Below are 23,380 nucleotides of genomic sequence, written 5' to 3' on the forward strand. Positions count from 1 at the left end.
AAGGGGAGGCCAAAACCAAATCAAACCACTATCCCTGAAGTGATGCTACTATGTTTGAAGAGAATATGTCTCTTCACCTCACAGTTACACAATTATACATATATAAGTTTTCTATATTTTGCCAGGAGTGAGACAAACACTACAACCTGTAAATCCACTCTTTACTAAGAATGTATCCACATAAAATCACCTTCAGATTAATCACTGCCAGATGAATAATGACAGCTGACTGACTGAAGACTTTATATTCTACAGTTTTCTCTCACACAGATATCCTTGAACTTCTTGGAATTCCAACAACACTTAATACATAGTAATAAAAAGAAAACATGGGCAAAATGTCACCAGATTCCCTTAAAAGACAAATATAAGATTGAAATTCAATCAAGACAATTCAACCATCCATAATGTCATTTACGAATTTGAAAATTACTGAAAAATGCTAACATAAATGCTACAGTAAAACAGTAGCACAGTAAAAACAGAAGGAAGGAAAACAGCTTCTTTGGGACAGGAAGTATGATACATGTTCCTAAAAAGAACAACGAGGAAAATTCCATCTGATTTCAAGTCATCAAGTCAAACAAAAACTAATTAGCTAACAATTGGTTGGAAGATTACATTTTAGTAATAGGACTATTTGAAAATGCAAGATTCCATTTTTCCTCTTTAGTATAGAGACACATAATGAAAGAACAATTGTTCAGAGACAGAAACAGGAGAAAGAAGTAGAGGACAAATTGATAAGCAGACCTTATTGTGTCAAGAAGAACCAGACTGACAGAAGTTACCTGGTATTGGTATCTATTCTACATTTTTACAGATTCTAAAAGAGACTCCTTCTCACATGAAAGGTCCTAAGCACTCAAACTTTCCTCAAACTGAAGAAGTGTTTGGCTGTATCTTCTTCTCAACTGCAAATAAACAGCAGACTGTTGTATACTTTATGACCTGACAACTTTGATTCCCAGCAGGTTCTGTCAAGTACTTGTTAGGAGTCTCAGAAATGGAATGTAGCATCATAAAGATGAAATAGCACACATTCCCCACAATAACCAGCCTTACAGCCTCCCAAGAAATGTCTTCTAGTTAATTTATCACAGAAATTTCACTGGACTTTCCCCTTCCAGCAAGCAGATGTCTCAAGAAGCTCCAGAAAACAGAAACAGAGAATCAAAAGGATCCACCAATAAAACCTACGCAGCCTAGTTTTTTTTCCACATAGGTCCACAGATCTGCAGCTCTTTCCCACAAAACTTATCTTATAGGACAAGAAGCAGCTGCACAACCTAAGTACAAATCTCTCTTTAAATAAATCAAGGGAATTACAGAAATTAAACTAAGAATGTATCAAGACTTGCATTCAAGAAGCTATTTTCACAGGCACTTCTGGTTTGAACTTATTCACTACTTCATCTCTCAAAAAATTATGCTATGATCTTGTTAAAATTTCACAGTTTAGTAATTAGATGATCAGACATAAAAACTAATAAACTAGATAAAATACACATGTATTACATCCTGACATACATATATGCCACACAACCAACATGCATTTGTTCCTGCTATCTGACATATGAGAAAAGTCAAAGATGAAAATAAAAGGTCATTCACAAGAACTTTATACATGTTCTCACAATACAGAATCAAGGTCAGTCTGAGCACAACCTTCTCAACAGATACACATCAAACAAGCATCCATGTTTTTATGGGTTCACAAGGTACACAGGATGTTCCTTAACTATTGATTGTAGCCTGACAAAATTACTCTTTTCAGTAACTCTTTTTAGATGTTAGTACAAATGTAGATGAGAGTATCAAAGTTCAAGTGCCTCAAAGAGATAATTTAATCCCTGGAGGCACCATACAGGCTACAAGAAAGAAAATTAACTGTATCTTAGCCAAGACCTCTATGCTCAGTATTAAAATTTACTTTCTATCCTTTAGTCCCAGGGATGAGACTCCACCCTTAGGGTCACCTAAAAGGTTTGTTAATTTTTTTTTTCAAAAACTGTATTGTGAACTAACCGTACCATTTAGTGGAACAGAACTCACCGAGAACGAGAGCGACTTCTTGATTTCCGTCTTTCTGTAGATCTAGATCGTTTTTTCAGGGGACTTCTGGATCTGCGTCTGTCCTTGTGTCTTGAGAGAGACCTGTTGCCAGATCTACTTCTAAATGAAGAATGCCAGAAGAAAAGTATTTTAATATTGAAACTTCATGCAAATGAAGTCAACAAACAAAATGACAGTATACATGTTTTGTGTCACCACATAGTATTATATGACACCATAATAACATCCTGTCTGCAAACGTTTTTGCAAATATGGATACTTTATGCTTCACTAGGTGCACATGCTCTACTTTGAAACCATTTAAATTATACCAGTGTTTCCTAATAATCTCCATGAATCTGGAAAACACAAGTTAATACTGTTGTAAATTAATAAATTTACAACAGCTTTTCTTACGAAATAACACTGCATAAAATCTCTGACTGACAATTTCTAGCAATAATAGTTACATTTTATTTCCTTTCCAGGCCTAGTCATTTACCGAAGTGTTAGTCATCAAAGAAAGATTGACTGCAACAATCTCATTTTGCTCTGTTCTCCATCCTTACAATTTAAATTCATAAAAAATCCCGATGATCTGTGATGCAGCTTTTAGTCAAGATCCTTTCCATGTAAAAGGATCTCTTAGCATAGATATCAGTTGCAATTAAAATGCAGATACTCTGATTTAAAAATTAAAAAGTTTTATGCAGATTTGATGAAGAACACTTAATTTTTTTTCCAAAATACTGCCTTTGGAAGACCCTTTTCCCCAGGGAAGCAAAATAAAAAAGCTGAGTTTTCACATTAAGTTTCAAAAAACCACATCATTGGATACTTGGCTTCACAATGTACCACAAAGTTTAACTTACCATAGACAGAAAGATCACCTGTATTACTCAATAAAACCTGAAGAACTGTGAGGTACAAAAAGTAACAGTTGCACCTACCTTCCACAGCTCAAGACACACACTGTAATGATGCCTTAGGATTTTAGATTTTTTATTTTTCATACATTTGCAGTCTTGCAATTCTTTACTGTATTTACTCCATATGTTAGCTACTCTTCTCCCATTTTGGTCAGACATAACAATTCCTCTCTAGGCCTGGGAATCAAGGACACCTGACATTTTCAGGCTCCGAGAAATGTAAACAAAAGTGAGTTGGGTGGGAGAGCATACTTGGGGTAAATGACTTTATTACCTGAAGCTGTAATTAGAAGATTAAACTCCAAAATGCAAACGGACTAAACTTTTAAAAGTGTGAAAACCTATGACCCATCGTCCATTTTGGGTGTTTTGTCTGCCCTAAATGTACCTGAAGGCCCTTCAATAAATATAATCACATTTTATTCCCTTAATTTTGTCTGGTGTCTGTTTTTAAGTAGTCCCAAATGGCATCAATAATATATACCAAGAGGAGGGGAAGCCATTTTTTACCCACAGCTTTGTTTTTACCAGCAGAGAAATACAAATCAACTGCAAGGCCAGTTAATTATAACAGAATAAAAGCACACAACCTTCAATAAATTTGATGTCCCAGAGATGAAAATGATGTTATATAAAACAGTAAAACAGGAAAGCAGTAAGGATAGATTATTTTTAGGGATGAAGATTCCTCACCAGATCAGACTGGCTTTTTTTCAGCATGTTCTCAAAACTGACAGTGGCAATATTAAACAATTTAACAAAACGTGATAAATCATAGTAATTAACATTTATTTAAAGAATAGGTTTTCCACATTTAAAAAAAATGTGCTCATCTTCTAAAATTCCACTTGGTTTGTGACAAAACAAGGTAATACTGAAATTACTGAATTGTTATACAGAAAACAGTTTGTTTTTTGAGTTATGTCTTGAATTAGGGATATCCAGAAAAGCAACCAATAAAGAAGTGACCAAATGGTCCTTCTTGCATTAAAAAGGTACTTAACATTTTGAAGTCATTAGAAAACACATGCTGCAGTTTCCTGCTATTGCAAAATTGAAGCCTGCACTTGTATCATATTTATTAGTGTAACTGATGATAACTCCCTCTCACCAGATTTTCTGTATTTAAGAATATCCTAGTAGACTCACTTAAAGACATGAATGAAAGGATGCATCACAGCTGTTGCTGCAATATGGACAACACTCACCTTTTGTAAGTGTAAGCAATCAAATAATATTCCAAATGTTGGGTATTTTTTTTCATTTAACATAGCCAAGTATCTTTAGATTGATTTACCTAGGTTTTCAGTATATACTCCTGACATTGAAAGAATCTGGACCATTTTGAAGCCTTTATAATTATCACAGAACAAGGCTGTTTCATTCTCAGAAAAAAATCTTAATGGTTACACTTAAAGAATGATCTAATAATTTGCTGTTTCACAACTGAACAAATTTAGCTAAGCAAACAAAACCTGAAAAATAAGAAACCACTCCTGAAGCCTTTTCCCTATGCTGTTTAAAAACCTAGCTTCACATTTACAGGACAGTAATAAAAACACTGCATTTATTAACTCAATTTTTAGAATTTGAGGACAATAGGAATTCTATGCCAAAAACCAGCCAGCTTATCTGCTCAAGGTGTTACCAGTAAATTATATGCAACATCCACAAAATGCAGGTTTCTCTTTAAAATACAGGTCACAGCATTTTATTTGGCTATGCTGCCTAATGTGCAAAACATAAAATGTACCAAAAACCCACAGAACTTACTATTTTACATGGCACAGGAAGTGCCTTCTAGTATGTTTTAACTGAAAGTAATCCTAAAAACATTTTGGATTAAAAGAGTATCTATTCGGAGACAAAGCTTCTGATTACACTCATCTGCTGGGTGCAAGTTAGTAATCTCTACAGGAATACTTGTTGATAACTAAAAAATATCAGTAACAAGTACCATGCAAAAAATCTCAGTATCATCTTAGTCTGAAATACAAAGCATACCTGTGTTTTGAGTGTGATCTTTTCCTCCTAGATCGGGATTTTGAGCTAGACCTGGATTCTGAACGAGAATGGGAACGAGATCGACCGCCTTTTCTTTCACTGCTCTTTCCAGACTCTGAGAGGAAAAAACCACTTTGCAGTGTAAGCTCAGAACATTTAAAGATCCCAGTTAACAATCTGGCACAAGTGGAATGTACCACATATATTGCAAGGGGCCTACTCTCTGCACATCTTCCTTCTTTGCAAATATCCTTCAGAAACATCCAAGAAAGTCATTGCATATACTCGTTGAGTGCAGCCATCCTGCAGCAGTACACATAAACCAGATAATTATAAACAGCTAGCTCTAATATGAATGGGATTTATGTTGCTGCCACAATGCACAAGATCATAACATGTCTTTTTTTGTTTATTATTTAATATAATAACCTTGGTTGGTTTTTTTTTAGGAACTTGAGAAAAAGAGAGCAAATTTAGAAGGCATAATTTTGAAAACAAGCATAAAATATAAATAAGTATTACTGTCTGTATTTTTAGATAATTCAAATACTGTACAAATTCTGAAGTTTTATTCCTCACTGTTTTGTAGGAGGAAAGGATGAACAGAACAGGCTGAAAAGTCTGACGAAGGCCAGAAAGTCAGTAGAAACATTAACAGTGAGCTCATCATGGTTCAGAGTCTAATTGTTATTCTGTTGGTTAACAGCAATAAAGTGCTAGAGTTATTTTACTTCTAACCAAAAAATACAGCAGAAAATAACGTCCCCCATAAAACCCTCAAGACTCTATACTATCTAACCAACACAAGGCAATATCTGGGTTTGTTAGTAAAAAGAATGGCAAAAAGTTGCTGATGAAAAGAAGTAGGAAGTTTACTAAGTTGAGATTTTTCTTACGCCGTGGTTTTGCAATCAGTTTAAGCCAGCATAAATCACCACAGGAATGCCTGTCTAACCTCTCAACACAACACCACCTTCCTCCTTGAGTTGGCATCTCAGTGTTAACAGGGAACAGGGAAACAATCTGGATGAAAACAAGTCCTTTAAAATATGTTAATATTTATCCCAGATTCATTCTCTGATCCCATTTGCTTTGAGGATGCATAGAGGCTTGAGCCACCATGAAAAAATAACCAAATTAACCTGCTGCAGATAAGGAGAGCATAATATTACTGCTCTCAGAACCATGCTAGCTCACTCTGATCATGAAACTATGGCATTAATTGGTGCTAAAGGAAAACAAAAGTAAGAAAGCATTTTCTTTTAAACGTTTTCAAGTGCTCGTAACTTAAAAAGTGCCATCGGTAAGCATTGATTTAGCGTTAAATTTGCATGTTTGAAAACATTCAGTGAACATGCGTCTAAAATGAGATGAAAACCTTCATTTCACTGCTCAGATTCATGAACAGAATATTGATTATTTTGGTTTTTTCCCCCCCAACATGTACTGAATTCCTATGGATACCTTTCTCTTGCATCTGAAAATGCTCTTAGAAATGTGTACCAAGGTAAACACAAGTAATAAACACAATATACCTACCTGGCTCAATAGCAGCAGATATAAAAGACTGGGCTTCCCTTACTCTCTTCATCACTTCTTCTAGCTCCTTGGCAGCAGCTTGTGGTGTCATTTCAGGAGGCTTCACTATTGCATTATTGGAGTGATTTATCCTAAATTAAAGAAAAATAACAACCTTTCACTCTTAAACATTTGAACAGGGCAAATGAAAAACGAGAAAGGAAAACATCTCAACTTCGTGTACAATTGAAACTTAAAAGTTCAGCAAAACTACAGATTTGTAACACTCATCTGTTCCAAGTATACAAAGTATCTTTTAATACTTTGAAATCTTACCACTTTTAAAGAAAGGCAGCACAATACTCTTGTGTTTAAATATTTTTAGTAGAAGCCTAGGAAGTTACTTCTCTATTTTAGATCAAAACTCCACATTAACACCTACTAACTACATTCACATCATACTGAAAATTTAATTAGTACCATGGACTTTAAAGATTTTTTCACTAGTATAGCTTACACTACCTCAAGATTAATATGAATGCATTTTACTCAATGCTATACATATTCTATTGAGAGAAATTTATATCAAACTGTGAAATTTGAGTTAATAAAAATGTTTTGGTTTGTTAACAACAGGTACTCATACTGAAAAAAATATTAGTCACAGCATTTTGCTACACATAACTCATAAATGTGTGTACAATGATATAAAGAAAGCTCTCATTCAACAGAGAATGTGGATAATTAATTTCTTACTTCAGTGGCCGGTCTCCAAACATAACTCCATTAAAGGCAAGAGCTCGAGGTACAGAATTTTGGTCTGCAAATTCCACAAAAGCAAATCGTGTTGGTTGTGTCTCATCACCTGCCATTCGCACAAACTTGACTTCTCCAACTTGCTTAAAGAATTCAAGCAGCTGATCTGCTGTTGTAGTCTAGAAAGAGTTGAAGAGCTCGGCTGAAGTAAACTGTACAATGAAAAACACCTATCTAATATATTGGGTACTCTAAGAGCCACAGATTTTTGGAATGATATGTCATCATTATTAGAAAGGTGACATGAATTTGGGAATGTTACATTAAGTTCCATTAATCTAAAGAATATTCTACAATTTTAAATAGTGCAGCCACAAGCACTTAGTCCTTCACCTAGGTAAAAAAAAATGAAAGAAATTTGCATGGGATTTTGCACTTTTCAGGCAACTAATCTGAAATAACTGATAAGAAATTTCCTTATACCTGTTTCCAAGCTACTAATTATAACTTTTTATCAACTAAAACAGAAAATCCAAACAATATTAAAGTACTTATATTTATGTGGTTTTCTACTAGCTTCCAGTTTGTTTCATTTTATCACAATCAATAGTACCTTCACACTCAGTAGCTGCTCCAGAAGTCAAAAACCCCAAAATGTAATACTTATATTGTTATTAGTCAAAAGCAAGTATTTTTCAATTAATCAGATCATCTCTCGAAAAACCAAGCTGCTCACTGAAAGATATTTATGCTAATTTTGCAACTTCCAGTAGGACACATCATTCCATCTTACTGTACCTAAGCAACTGCACTGTACTGTGGACAGCTACCATGATCTCATGACTTCTGAGGATTGCTTATCTAACACAACCAAATGTACATTTAATCAACACACACAATTAGAAGTAGGTTTCTTTAACTGACCTACAGTGGATTCTCTGGTATTCTGACAAAGCCTGATCTAATCTGACTAGCATGTGAATCTCCAAAATTCAAAACATCACGAATAATAAAAAAAAAATAAATTAGGGGGTTATGCTTAAATTCATGCTGTCATTAACTAATGGAAGCTCTTTAAACATGTAAGATTAGAATTCAGAGATAACATTTTCACACCTTCTGCTAGTATTTCCACAACGCAGAAACAAAAAAAAAAGGTACCTGGGAATTCAAGTTTCCAACATAGACTGTTCTCCTGATTTCATCAATTTTGGATGGATCCACATTTCCCATAATTGGTGGTTGTGGTATTTCTCCCAGTGCTGTAATGTTAGGATCCAATGCTGCTGCTGGTATAGCCCCTAAAGTACCAAGTGAAACACCAAGCTGGAAAACACAAGTACAGCATTCACTTTGCAGCCAAGCACCGGTGAAATATATTCCACTTCTTAATGCTTGTTTGACTGGATGAATTTCTGCAAAAATAGATCTAATGAGCATAAGCAATACACTTTAAGGTCACAGCACAGCAGGTTTTCTAAAGCAGAAAACTACCAAGAAGTAAGCTTCCTTATTTAAGGTACTCTGTGCGTTATCAGTTAACATGAAAGAGATCTGGACAGGAATATATATTAATCACAAAATACACAGGTTCTAATGCTTAGAGTCAATTAAATGCAGTAGGATTCTTTCAGACATTGCTAGTAGTCTTAATTTTTTGAAACAAGTATTTGGATGAGATGAAGAATGGCTGAGATCTTGCCCAGCAAGGAAAGAAGGGAAGTTCCAGCACTCAGGGTCATGAAAAGGACCAAAGTGTCTTTTGGACAAATGAATCACCCAAGACAAGATTAATTACAGTTGAAATGCAAAGAATATTCTGTCTAAGTTCTTCCACTCATACCTAGAGAAAAATACAGCTTTTCATGTTTGGAACTGGAAATGGAAAACTCTCCTGCAAAATGTTATAAAAAGTCACTTAAAAATCACTACAAAACTGGTCCATTGAGCTCCTGGTTTGAATTTTCTCTACCCAAAAAGCAACTGCCTTTTGAGGAAATGAATTTTCTAAGAAGTATGGGGAATTCTTAACAAGCCATCGGAACCTTTTTTATGTAACAAAGGAAAAATCTACTCTATTTTAACCTTAAATTTTTCTTCAATAAACCACAGCAACCTGCTGATGCCAAGAAAGGCTTGCAGAGGCAAAAGGAAAAACAGCAGAACCAAGCTCCTCTACTTTTCACAGTGAAAACATTGTTAGACAGTCTAACAGTCAAAAATCTTGCTACAGAGATATCAAGTGTCTACTGCAGCTTTTAACATTCTGAAGAACTGCTGTCAATGTAACTTAGGCTGTAATAATTTTTTTGTCAGTGAATAACAAATCATATTAATTGGATCAAATTAATGGTCCTACAGGGTAGGATGGCAATTAAAAAAGAACAAGAACCAAAACCAGTATTTACCCACTATTTTGGAAAATAGTAATCCAAAAGAAAAACCCTGGAAAGGTAGCACATGGACATCTTGTGATCAGTCCTCAGGAGCTGCCACAGCTAAACCCTCACTGCAACATCCATGGATCAGGTAGCCTTTGATCCTGTACACAAAAAAGGCTACAGAGAACAGAGAAAACGACAAATAGATAGACACTGAATTTACCGTAGTCAAGGGGGTTGGTGTAGGTATAGGAAGCAATCCTGCACCAGGCATCAGACTTGTCATAGTAGGAGCAGGCGCCAATAGAGAGAGGGCTTTGGCTTCATCTGGGATTTTACCTGAAGAAGCAAATGAAAGCATTACACAGAGTTGGAACACTAGCCAAATGTTACTCTTTCTATGATTTTACAATTACCCTTGCATTTAAAAATGTAATAAATAACAATGAATCTATCTACCAGATCCTTACAAAGAAACAAATAACTTAAGTTTTTCCTTTTACCCTGCTCTATTAGGAAAAACAAAAGTGAGCAAAACTTCAAAGACTAGCAATCTCATTAATGGATTATTATTTTAAAAACTGAATAATGTATATAATTATTTAACACTTTGAGCTATGGGTCACCTGTACTGGAAACTTAACGTTCATGAACCAAACGATATCAAGCATGGACGCTTTCCCAGGGCGGTGTTTTCGCGGTGATCGAAAGTTGTTTTACACATGACAACCGTTCGTGTTGGCTGCATCACTAATAGCACACAGAACATCAGATACAGAAAAGAAGAACATTTTTTAAAGTTTAATCCCCAGAAATGGCAAATAACCAAATCAGTAAAAGAAAGAAAACAAAACCAAAACAAAATAAAAAAAAAAAGAGAAAAAAACGAAGAAAAAAAAGAGAAAAAAAAAGAAAATAAAACAAAGAAAAAAGAAAGAAAAAAACCCCAAAGTATGTGCTGATTGAAATTTGTGCTTTTCTTTATTCCTCTGGTGCTACCTAATTAGAATGTAAAAATAAATAAAACATAAAATAATAAACTACTGAACTACTGTGACTGCACAGAATACATACTACAAGAGAAGTTGAAGGTAGAGGAAGGAAGAGTAGAAAAAACTTAGATTTGTACTCTCTCACATTCTAGTCACCTCAGTTTATCTGAAACTGGTAAGTTAACTCTAAATTTACTGAGACTGAAGAAAATCATAATTGATCAGGCTAAACAACTTTGGTAGAGTCCTTTAGTATTACCCCATGGATATTAATAAAGTAAATGTTCTTATTTAAACCTTGCTTTAACAGTCAAGTAATATATAAAAAGCTGTGCCAGTGGTTTACTGATTTGATTCAAACCGCACATTTTAACTACAAAACATCTAAATCCAAAATCTGAAGACTGATATATATTCTTATCAAAAAGGAAAATTTGAAGGTTTCAAAACACCATGCAGGTTTAGCAATATGAATTCTAACTGACACTACAGAAAACATACTACTTTAAAATATGAAAAGAAACAAGTGCTGCAAACCTGCTCTACAGATCTGCAGGAAACTCTGGGTTACAGCTGGATATGACCAAATGACAAAATAAATCTAAATGAAACTTAATTTATATGTAGCATGAATGGAACAGAAAAGATAAAGTAATGGTACCCATTTTTTTCCATGCTTCCTATTTACATTTATTTTTATTTATGTTAAAATTTGAGACACCTTGCTCTTTAACATGTAAGAAATCATTTGATTTTGCTATCTAAGGGAGAAAAATTGGAAAATTATTAGCACTTAGTAGTAAAATGTGCAATAATGATTTCCAGGGCTTTTTTAAAAAACATGCATGAATTTAAGCCACCATCACAATGTTCAGCACTCTTAACAGATCTCGTCTTGAAGTCGGGCATGCAATGAGAGGTGTACCTAATTTGCCTGACTGCTCAAAAGTATCAGGCACTTTGTGAACCCTGCCTAATATGTAGGCCTACTAACAGGCTTTTGAATATACAGTTCCAGCAGATGTGCATGCGAATTAGGCATAGAATTATGTACCAGTTCTTCTGAATATCAAAGTATTGTAGTTTTTTCAAACTACTAATGAACCAGAACTTATCCTGAACAGTGAGCATCTTGCAATTAAACAGCTACTCATGCAGGTTTCTATGGATCAAGAGACATGGCACAATTAAATCCAATGGCAGAAATGGCTCTTATAGTGGTGTGCCTGCATGCTAACTGAGATCCTTGGTCACTACTGTACATAAGTATATGCCTAATTTAAGTATGCACTTACATACAGCCAATTCAATACACACTTAACCAGTTAAACTTACAAAATGCTTAGGCATTTAGCCCGTTTAAACAGGAGCTCAGTTAGGCACATATAACTAAGACAATGACTCAAGTTCATAAAGTGACTTCAGTAGAAGCCTAAACTTTTAGTATATGGATCATAGCACTGAAAAAACTGAAATCATTAACTTGCTGAAACATTGTCTAATAAATCCACTGAACATTTCAGTTAAGTTCACCACTATAGCAGCTCACAGAATGAACAGCATGCATATGTAAATTGTAAAGTTTGCAGCATTATTTCCAGAATACTTTGGTCTTTCAACAATGTTAAGTTCCATTTTAAATACAAAATCAAGCTGGTCAGTCCCATACCACAAAGAAAGATTCATTTATTTACAGACAGAACCCTGAAAATTTGCCTGTATATTCTAAGACACTGTCTCTTCCAAATAACTTTTCCAGTTTTTATGACCAGGTCAAATTTTAATAAATCCTACAAAACACTTCGTGAAGAAGAAAAAAAAATTCATTATCTAGAATATCTACCTTCATATTCTTTAAATAGCTTTGAAAAACAAATCAACATGTGAATCCAAATAACTGCATGAGTTAAAAGCTTTAAATTTTGCAGTTTTACCTCTATAATTGTATTTGTAAAGGAAATACAAGCCCACTAAATACACTTAAAATGTTGCACATTATGATGCAACAGTTTACGACAATTTAGTTTAAGAATAATACCTTCATTTTTAGAACAAGGTATTTAAAATCTGAATAAGAATGAGGTGAAGATATTTATTTTCTAATGAGGGAAGCAGTCAAAATAAATATGCTGTACCTACACCACATCCTTAGAGAGATTTCTTATAAGCTCTTCTGCTTAGTAAGCTACAGATTCTATGATCATTTATTTGATTCTTCGCCTTGCAAAAGAATCTGGGAGGAAATGTACATAGCCCCAGTGTTGCCTAAAGACACAGTTGTGATTGCTACTCTTCTGTACCATTAGTCTAAAGAGCCCTAGACAACCTAGTCCATACTAGTACCCATTATGCTGAAGACTAAACAGAATAATCTGCATCAAAAAAGTACTAATCACAGTATTTTTAGTTCTCAAGTGCTCAAGAGAAATTAATTTCCAGCTCTTTGTGGTGAACCTGTAGAGTTAACCCTCACATTCAAAATTGCTTCTGCAATGAGTTTGCTTGTTTTAAAAATGCTGAAGAGATCACAATCTACTTTAAACATTAAAAAAGTTAATTATTTTCCTGCTACTTTATGTCAATGGAACACGTACACTTAGAAATAAAATAATTTCTATGAGATCCAACTCATGAATCTTAGTTTGGATTCTGGATCTAGCAGAAGGGAATAAAGAGATTACAGCTACTGGCAATTACAACTGTCACAGCCAAATCCAACAAACATCACAAATCAAAACTCTTCCCAGCTGCAGTGCAGAATGTGGTAAAAGGAGTGAAACCAAGAGATCCCAGTGCAGCTGGCTGGGAAAAGCAATGCCTGAGGACTAGACACACCACTTTGTCCACCACCACTTCTGTTTCAGGGCTTCTGTTTCACGAGAAGTAAAAACATCCTTTAGGGATGAGAACCATCTCAATCACTCCAGCATGAGCTGCCAGGGCTTCTGAGACTCTGAGATGACTGGAAAAACACTTTTTTTTTTTTCTTCAGTTTTTTTTTTTAAACCTCTTCCTGAAATAATCACCACTAGAGCATGTCAAAGTGCAACACACACACACACACACACACAAAGAGAATTGATTCAATCTTCCACAAGTAACAGTGTTAAAAGACAATGTCTCACATAACACACTCCAACCAAAACTTCAGGCTGCAATTGTACTTATGAGTGGTAAATAGTTTTTTCTGAAAGTTACAGGGAAAAAGAAGGATGAAATCTTACTACCACTGACCTCATTGGAGCAAGATTTCATCAGAAGCAAACAAATATTTCATGACATTCAATATTCATAAAAGTGCAATTTCAGAAATAATTAGTTTATATCATCATGTTGGACATAAAGTAAGCCTTCTTTTAAATAGCTGGTGAAACAAAATAAAACACTCTGCTGAGGAAAAATAGCAGAGAAATATTATGGCTTTACTTTCTAAAGTTGCTTTCTCCAGAAGTAATAGTTTTAACTGTCCTCTTCCAATATAAACTTAAAAAATGCAACATATGGAAGAATATATCTTGGAACTGATAAATTTTTCACTTCTTCTGTCTTTTGACACAATGTAGTCATCTGTTGAATTTAGATACTTAAAAGAATTCCAAATCAAATTTATCCTTAATTCAGAGCATTAAAAACTAATCATATTCTAAATTCTCTGTATACCATCCACCATTCATAAGCAGCTCCAGGTCAACTTCAAAATCAAACACTGTGAACCCTTTACAGACATCATTTTACAGAACTGAAGTACCAGTTCACAAGTACAAGGGAAAGAGATTTAACAGAACAAAACAAAAAAGGGACAAAATAAAATAAAAATAAAAGAAACAAAGGAAAGAAAGCAAAATAAAATAAAAACAGAGACAGGGCGTCCATCTTCAGCAGGTCAGACTTCGATCTCATTTCCCCCATGAAGGTTTCACTTGGCGGCAGGTTTAGTGGCATGGCAAACAATGCCTAACTCAGGCAAGTGTAACAGGTCTGCCTTGGCCAGTCTAGTCATCTAATAATGCACAAATATCACACAGAGAAAACATACAAAACCAAATTAATAGTCAAAATCCATCTACCAGATAATGTGGACATAAAATTTAGAAAGATTAGGGTGGCATCTTTGTTTAGCTTTCAACCTTTGCATTTTCAAAGTATATTTAAAGAAAAACCCACCAATACACACATACAAAAAGTCATATTTTCACAGCTTAATACTCTTACTTCAGTTACAATTACACTTTTGTTCAATTGTTCATCAAATGTTACATACTTTTCTTTGATACCATTCTGCAGTGACCTCCTCCTTGATTTACCACTGTTAGATACACTTCAAATTTCAGATTTTATTCTTTTTTTTTTGAACCAGGCTTTCAGATTTCCATTTTACCTCTGCTCTATGTTTAACTTCACACATTAAATGTTTTATTACTGGCAATCTTGGCCAGTGGTATAATTTTACCTCCTGGTAGGATAAAAAGCCATCACTACTTTTAAAACCCATGATCCACTCTACTGACTCCATTAACAATGCATCATATGATACATAGTAAAAAACCCTTGTGGCGTGGTCTCCAAAGCCATACTTATTCCACACAGTAAGCTCATCAGAAAGTTAAATTTCTTTAAATTCACATCTTTTTATAAATAACTGATTCTAATATAAAGGCAACAGCATTTTGACAATAAAAAAAAGGGACCTCAAAACCCAATCACTTGTTCACCTAACTATGCATACATTTCTGTGGAGTCCAGAATGACTCTGAACAGTGACAATGTTTTCTCAGTAATGCCTGATCAGCCAGTTATGAGTAGATTTTTAAAAAGATTTGTTAGAATTTTGATTTATTCTCTCATTCACTGTCTACCACAAAAGACACAGGAAAATATAGCTTTACCTGCCTGTTGCCATATCATGTCAGGCAGTGATCTCATCACAAGAAAAACACCAGGAAGTGTTGTTCACTCATTAGGCAGCCATCTTCCCTCTCTGGCAGTACTGAACCACTGTTAAGATCTTATCGACGAAATATAAAACTAAGATTCTGAATAATCTTTAGACTGTTTATTTAGGGGCAATCCTTCAATTGGAGACTCTGGTCCCCTAAGCCTCTACAGAGCTTCCAGTGCATACAGCAGTATTCTTTTTGTACTTTTATTCTATTTGTAATTTAAGAACAAGTTAAAAATATGAAAACAAAGAGCCTCCAAAACAAGACACAAAAGGAACTAAAAACCTAGGCTATACAAAGACAAATATATGTGCTGTATGTATATGACCTGCCTAAGAAAGCTACAAGAATAAGCAGTACACTGCAGGTCAATATGGCCTTTAGTGAAAGTACTTTTACAGTTCGTGAAATTTTGGAGACTTGTCAGTTTGTTAATAACGTCACAGATGAATATTACAGCAGCACTCTACTGTATCTATAGATACATATTTATATCTAGATAGTGTAGAACACTATCTAGATCATAATATGGGAAACATGCCAAAAAATGGTACTCTGGAACCATTGTTAACAAACTGCAAGAAGTCAATTGTAATTTTTTTGAACCAAAACCTGACTCTTGCAGTTACAAATGTTAATAAGAGGTACTTCTTGATCTGTTACAGTTTACAGTTCAACCACTCTACATGTTGCTGTTCATGGCAAAACAGCAACCAAATTAAAAGTCAGGTTCACTCCATCAGCTAGAATGATTCCATTTTAAAGAGGTAAAAGGTGCAGCACCAGTCTGAGGCTAAATTCCACAGTGATCCAAATGAAGTCAATGAGGCTCTGCCTAACTCCACTGATATGCCTGCCATAGAACCCTGCTCCATGTAACTGTATTCAAGTCTAGGATGCTTGTACTAACCACACAAACTGTCTGGTACACAACACATCTGTAAAAGCATGGCTTCAGAGCCAGTTAAAGGACCATCTGTCAATTTAGCATCCATCAAGTACTTTATCTCATTAAGAGTTTTAAGAACATTTTGTAATGGGAGTTTTCTGGACAAATCACTGCATATTTAAACAGACATCCAAAGCAAAGAAGAAGTACCAGTATACAAAAGAAAAGTTTTTAATGCCACTTGAAGTAACATTTTCAACAGTAACAATAAGGAAAAATTGTTTTTTAAAAATTAAACTAGCAGTTTATTTTATTTAGTTTATTTAGTTTATTCTAGTGTTATATTCAAACAGTATTTTGAATGATAAGACTCTTAGATTAGATGACTTTAAAATGGCCAAATGAATATATCATGTCTATAAGAAAAAACTGGGATTCACTCTAAAAAAATGTAGAAATAACCAGTATCTTTAAAAAAGCACAAAGCACCAAAAAACTCTCTACAGCAAAGGTGATACATTAAGACTCAAACTGCAGTGTTATGTGTCAGGAAATTACTTAATCTTTTCAGGGCTCCATTGACTTCAGTGAGAACTCTGTGTGTGAATACACTTGCTAACACAAAATATAATGAATTATATTCCTTTCTTTTCCTTAAAAATATGCAATAACAATGGAAACCTGAGTTATCATAACTTAAACCAACTATCTTTTTGCTATTGCTAAATTTCAATTAAACATGTATAACTGTTTTTCTTCATTCAATTTTCAATTTTGTTTCAAGGCCTTTTTTTCAAAACGCAATAAAATAAAATAACAACAGAGCATCACCTTACATGGAAAGCTTAAAACAACAGACACAACAAAGACCAACACTGGGAAAGAATGTCTAAAATACCAACCTTCTGCACAGGGTACAACTATCAAAGCTCTGTCAATAAAAACCGTGTTAGTTAGATGCTGGGCCACACCAACACTCGATGCTTCACGAAACTTAATATAACATACTTTGGAGGAAAAAGCAAGAGGTGCGTTGCTGCAAGATAAAAGGAAAAAATAACAATTAATCATTAGTGCATGCATCTATTTTTAACTATTACTCCTTAAGGAAAAAAAAAAGTTTTTTTCCTAGAAAAGGAAGCTTAAAGTACAGAAATCTACTAACATGCCAATTTGATGTATCAGTGAAAAAAGCATTGAGCAGCTTTCTAATGAAAATTTACGTAAGCCAAAATCACTAACAAGACTAGTTTTCTTCTATTATCTGGCTACTCAACACTGAACAGTACATTTCAAATTACTATTTAAGTAGCACATTTACTTGACAATTACAATTGCCATGTAATTATTTTACAGTTTATCTTTTTTTCTGAAAATAATCTTTGTTTAGGAAAGTCAAACAACAAACCCTGCCATTCCTTGGTGGGTCCTTCAGATATTAGCCTGCAATAATCAATATTCTTTTTCCAGCTTTCATAAAAGTAGTTTTATTAAGTAGTTTTTATCTTACAAAGATAAAAGCAGTTCTAGAGAGGGCTTGCAAATACTGGGTCTAAGCTGACCAATGTAACAAAACCAATTTTTATCATTTGCCTAAGTTTGGCACAATGTAGCATGGAGTAAGTTACACTGGAGGAAGTAGGAACAACTCACCATTTGGCTACAAAAGGGAAGAAAATTTGTAATTCACTTTTCTGTTACACAGCATGCCAACTGAGAATATGTAAACACTGCAATCTTGATCAAAACAACTAAAGTTTGTTTTAAAAATGGATTCCATTGTCAAGGTTCAAATTAGCAGCTTATTTCTTCACACAAAGGAAGTACAGATAAAATATTCAAAGAGAGAATACAAGTGATATTGTTGAAATATCTGCAATTTTCATTTGAAATCATGGAAAAAATGTTGCATAGACTGTTTCACCTGGTCCTGTCTCAACCAAAATGGAAACACTTATCATATTTCTGGAAGTACCAGCAGCAGTTCAAGTTTAACCCATCCTGGAGTCCCCTTGAATTCCAAGCACATGCTTCCCCAGTTATTCTATGAAATTCTATTAGATTTCAGGATTTAAACACAAATCAGAAGTTTTAGACACATCATCTCATCATACTAATTACAAAAATAATAAACCATATGTCTGAGGCAGACTAGTATGATTCTGGCTACCAGGACAGGAGCACCAATGTATAATATCTAGAGAAGGCCAAATTCAGATTGGCATTCCCAAACATCTATGATGGAAAATTCTGTAAGAACAGACAGCACTGTAAAGGAAAAACTAAACAGGGAGTGGGAGACACATAAACATGAAAGTCAACCTCATACAATTTAGAAAAACATTACTAGATGACTACATTTCTTCTGCCCACTTTATTTATTTGTAGTGGCTAATGTTTTCACCATTTCAAATTTCCACACCCAGGAAGGAAATAACTGCATAGAATAGCTCCTGAGCCAGCTGTAAGATCTCGGTTGAGACCAGTTTCCAACATCAGTGGTGACAGCCAGCTGTGACTTTTTCAGTACTCTAGAGAAACTCTGGTTACCACAAAGACTTCTATGGCCACAAGTAGCTTTTTATTTTACTTCGTTTGGTTTGGTTTGGTTGGGGAGAAGACTCTAAGGGGAGGGAGAAGATGGTGTCTTGGGGTTTTCTGTTGTCATTGTATGGTGGTTGCTTGTCTCTTTTTAAATATACCCCTCAGTGCTATAAACCAAATGGCTGAAGCCACCACCAAAGGTTAAATGGTCCACACTGCTGAAGACTTCTAATATCTCCTGGGTTTTTTTTCTTCATTGCCAACTCAAAAATAATTCTGCTCCAGGAAGTTTCAGACCACCCCTCACCCCAATAATCCTTATAAATTTTAAAATCTGTGAAGCCTGACAAGCATGTTTTTGAAACATTTACTCTCCTGTATTCCCTGATTTAGAACACAAAAGCTATGTGGCATAGCCACATATGTGGCCAGTATGTTAAAAAAAATTAGATGTCTGAACACTGGTGCAAATGAGCACCTACAAAGACATCTTGATACCAAGTGTTTTCCAAAGGTTAGGAAGGAGAAATTCTCTATAAGGCAACCTTCTCTACTAAAAACACACTGAAGTTACATCAAGGGAAACTACTAAGATCTAAGAGATCTGTAATTCTAGAAGGCTTAACAGTGATCAAGTTCTCTCCTTTTATGAAGAGGTCCTCCAAAATCCTCCCATCAGCCTTTTTAAGAAGGCTTTCCTAAAACAGTAAAGTCCTATTCTAATTCTCTTTTTTGCTAGCCTTTACTCAGGCTGAATTGAGGGAAACTTGTGATCTTTTTGCTAGGTTACACAGCCTTGATGCCAAAAAGCAACTCATATATCTCTGATTCAAAGTTACTAAAATTAAATTAGTCTCTTCAGAAGAAAAAAAATTAAGAGGAAATAAATATCTAAATAGTATTTGGACATTTCTAACATTTTTGTTTCCCTTTCTAGAAAGACAGCAACATTCATCTAACAGAATAAAAATTAACAGAAGTATTTCCTAAGAAAGATCTATTCAGAAATCTATGGTATTAAAAAAAGAAAAACAAAGAAAAGGCTGCATTTCGCTAACTGTCCAAATTTTCACAGGTGGGGCAGGGAGGTGGGGTTTGAGAGAAGTGGAGGAAATGACAGAAATTAGTAACTCATTAGAAGAGATTATTATGGAATAACTGTGCAGATCAGTTTAAATATGGCCATGCGTGTTTTGCCTCAGAAGACTCCCCTATATTGCTGTCACTGCAGGCTATAACAATGTTATTGGACCATATACATGACAAGCCCTTTTCTCAGATGACATGTTCCTTTTCTTGGCTAAGTGAAGGTAGCCCATCCACCTGTGTCAGAAAAAGTAAGCTATACAAGTGAGAGTGATGTGGGTGGCACCTCTCAATGCTAAACTAGGCTTTGTCCAAATACTCTGGCTCATAAACAGAACACTTTCATGCTCCAAACCAGAGGAGGCCCCAAACCCCATTGCCAAGGTCTGGTATGGCATGTGTCTCCACCTCTCAACGCCTACTGGGTTGCAACCAGAGCGGAGCTTCCTGGTGGCAGAACACAGAGGCCAATCCAGTCTTGCCCTTGACTAGGGAAGGGTTATGACAAACCAGCCCATCATCCAACTTTTGGTTAAACCAAAAGTTTATTCTCAAACAGAGAATAATGTTCTAGCTTCCAAGACCATTCAAGACTATTCAGAAGTAAGCAGTATCACACAGCAGGTCTTTCCACTCCTAGTAGAGATGGTTCGCGACTCCCTGCTTTCAAACAACTCATTCTGCAAAAACTCAGTTGTTGCTCAGTAAGTTTTTCAACACTGTTCAACTGTTCAAAAATCCTCTAAAAGCCATATCTGAAGGCTCATTGCTACATGTACATGTAATTTTGAAGGCTATTCTGAAAGGCAAACTTCAGCTGGGTGACAAGTGTATGGGACTGTCTGAGCATGTCTGGGACTAAGAATCCAATTACAGGTCTCCTGCCAAATTGGAAAACACCACCAGGCTGTGTCAGTGGCTAGCATAGTGGAGTACACACCCAAGGCAAAAGACCTGTCACATCCTGCAAACCTGATTCCATTTTTAACTGTACTGCAAACTGATAGTGATCTACATTTTGTTTGGGACAACTTTGCTTCCCGCAGACTTGCCAATGAAATACTACTTTATGAATTTATCACAATGTTATTTAAATACGTTTTCAGAAAGTCAACAGGAGACACTTCTTTTTTTGTTTCTAAGGAAGGGCACTGAATACTTAATTTTTTTCCAAGGTAGCAATCTGGAAGTCAACTCAAATGTCCTTAAGTATGAGGCAAGGAAAACTATACTTCTAACATTTATTCATAAATAACAGTAAATAAAACCAAGAGTAAAACAGGTAATCACAATCCTGCATCCTATCTCTGAAAACTGAATTCATCAGCATTATAACCTTGACATTCATTCCCAGGTTATTCCCTACTATGGTACTGGATTTTAGTGTTTTATGTGGATATACACCCTGGCAAAATTGGACATGTTAGCATAAACATTATTTGTGTATGAATGTCAAGAAAGTCCCCATTTCCCTTAAAACCTGTTATATAACCTATTGAAAGACAAGAGCAACAGCCGTAACAAAAAAAAATACACATTCAGTCAAGAGAAACCCCAAAATATAAAGCATCAACTATGGAACAAGTCCAGGACAAAGTCCTAGAAAACTGTATAAAAACCCATCATATAGCTATCAGTAAGGCATTATCTTACTTTAAGCATACCTTTACATATTAAATATATACTTTTTTCCTGAATGACTGGTATTCGAACATAGTCGGATGTTTGCTACATAAAAACTGATGAACGGCAACTTTTTGGTTATTCTCTTTTGGAAATCGAAGTTTTGTTAACCTGAGCATCTTTGTATCAACGTTCACGTATTGGGATGCTAACAACACCCTCTCCTTCCCACTATTCCGATTTATTTTTCTAAGAAATTACAAGATTTGACAACGCACATTTGTTATTCGCTTCCCAGTACAACTGCTGCCTCGAGAAAAAAAAAAAAAATGTTAATTTCTTCCCCTTTTCTGCTGATCATCGCCTTCTCGGGAGAGGCAGCACTGTTATTCTGCAAACCCCTTCATCTCCTACCTGAGCGCACCCCTCGCACGCTGCTGACACCACGCGAACCGTTATAATTTAGAAAGAGATGTGATGCCCATGATTAATTTACTGAGTAAGTCTTACTGGGGGCGACTCCGAACACGAGGCAGGGCAGGTACCTTCCTCTGCCCTCTGCAAAACCTCAGCTACTGTGGCTTCTGCTCGAACGGCCCCCTTCTCGGAGCACAGCGCCCTTCCCTTTCCCAGAAGGGAAAAAAAGAAAAAAATAAAGGCAGTCGGGCGAGGGCAGGCTTGGAACTCCCCGGTCTAGCTCGCCTGCACCCAGCGTGGGCGAGGAGACAGATAGGCCGCAGAAAGCGGGTTTTTAGGAAAGGGGAAAACGGCTGGCGCCGCCATCTTAAGTACGGGCGCAGCTCTTTCCCCGCCGCTCCGGCCATACAAAGCGGAGGGACCACGTGACGCCTCCCTGGTGCCCGCACTCAAAATGGCGCGTCTGGCCTCCTACCCCTGCCCTTCTCGCCACCCCCCGGCCCCTCCGCGTATCTCCCTCATTCCTAATCTCCGTCGCTGCGGAGGGTTGCACGAGCCCCACTTACTCCGGGGGATATAGACGCAGCTCCTCGATATCTCCCAGGAAGCCGAAGAGCGTCCGCATCTGCTCGCTGGTCACGGCCGAGGAGAGGTTGGTGACCTGGATGACAGACGTGGGGCCCAGGGGGAAGCCCAACGGGACCCCGATCCCGCCGCTGTTCATCATGGCGACGCCTGCCCAGCCTTACGGCGCGCACCCGGGGGCGCGGGCCCGCCCACCGAGAGGGGCGCGCGCCACCGGCCGGAGCGGCCTCGCGGGCGGGCGCCCTAGCGGTGCACTCGACTGCTCCCAGAAGAGTTCTCGGACGGACGGGCGGCCCCTGCCGGTGGGGCCTCCGGCCCGCCCGCGACGTGAAGATGGCTCGCTTCCTCAGGAGCCACCTCACATGGAGCCGGCTGGGCCGCCGTGTGTAGGGCGAGACCGGCGCGGGGCCCGTGCCCCGCCCAGGAAGAGGAGCGGGCCGTGAGGGCCCGCCCCTGCCGCTCGCCTTTGCGCGCGCACGGCGGCCGCTGCTGACGCGCGCCCGGCCAGGGGCTGCTCTGGCGGCCCCGTCGGCTGCTCGGGCCCGTCAGGGGAGAGGCCCCAGAGAAAAATGAGGTTTTGGCCTTTAATTGCGCGTTTGGTGGCCGCGTTTAGTAAGAGACAGTTTAATCAGCCTAGGGAAAAAAAACCCCTCTGAACACA

General features: G+C 36.7%; 1 protein-coding gene across 3 annotated transcripts in view; it reads right to left on the reverse strand.

The window, feature by feature from the left end:
- The window catches only part of SREK1 (splicing regulatory glutamic acid and lysine rich protein 1), a 36,219-nt gene extending 13,098 nt beyond the window's left edge, over positions 1-23,121 (reverse strand). The window contains exons 1-8 of one of the 3 annotated variants that reach the window (XM_058864590.1): positions 22,701-23,121; positions 17,367-17,500; positions 9,867-9,982; positions 8,424-8,588; positions 7,263-7,441; positions 6,528-6,658; positions 4,989-5,103; positions 2,056-2,175 (exon numbers count right to left, since the gene is read on the reverse strand). In XM_058864590.1, the coding sequence (XP_058720573.1) occupies positions 2,056-2,175; positions 4,989-5,103; positions 6,528-6,658; positions 7,263-7,441; positions 8,424-8,588; positions 9,867-9,982; positions 17,367-17,500; positions 22,701-22,861 (1,121 nt within the window). In that variant the 5' untranslated portion in view covers positions 22,862-23,121. Of the gene's footprint in view, positions 1-2,055; positions 2,176-4,988; positions 5,104-6,527; positions 6,659-7,262; positions 7,442-8,423; positions 8,589-9,866; positions 9,983-10,269; positions 14,636-17,366; positions 17,502-22,700 lie in introns of those variants that run through there. The other 2 variants (XM_058864592.1, XM_058864591.1) reach the window with 2 other exon arrangements.
- Between the last annotated feature and the right edge of the window lie 259 nt (positions 23,122-23,380).

Source organism: Poecile atricapillus, chromosome Z (assembly GCF_030490865.1).
Source record: "Poecile atricapillus isolate bPoeAtr1 chromosome Z, bPoeAtr1.hap1, whole genome shotgun sequence".
Classification (NCBI taxonomy): Eukaryota; Metazoa; Chordata; class Aves; order Passeriformes; family Paridae; genus Poecile; species Poecile atricapillus.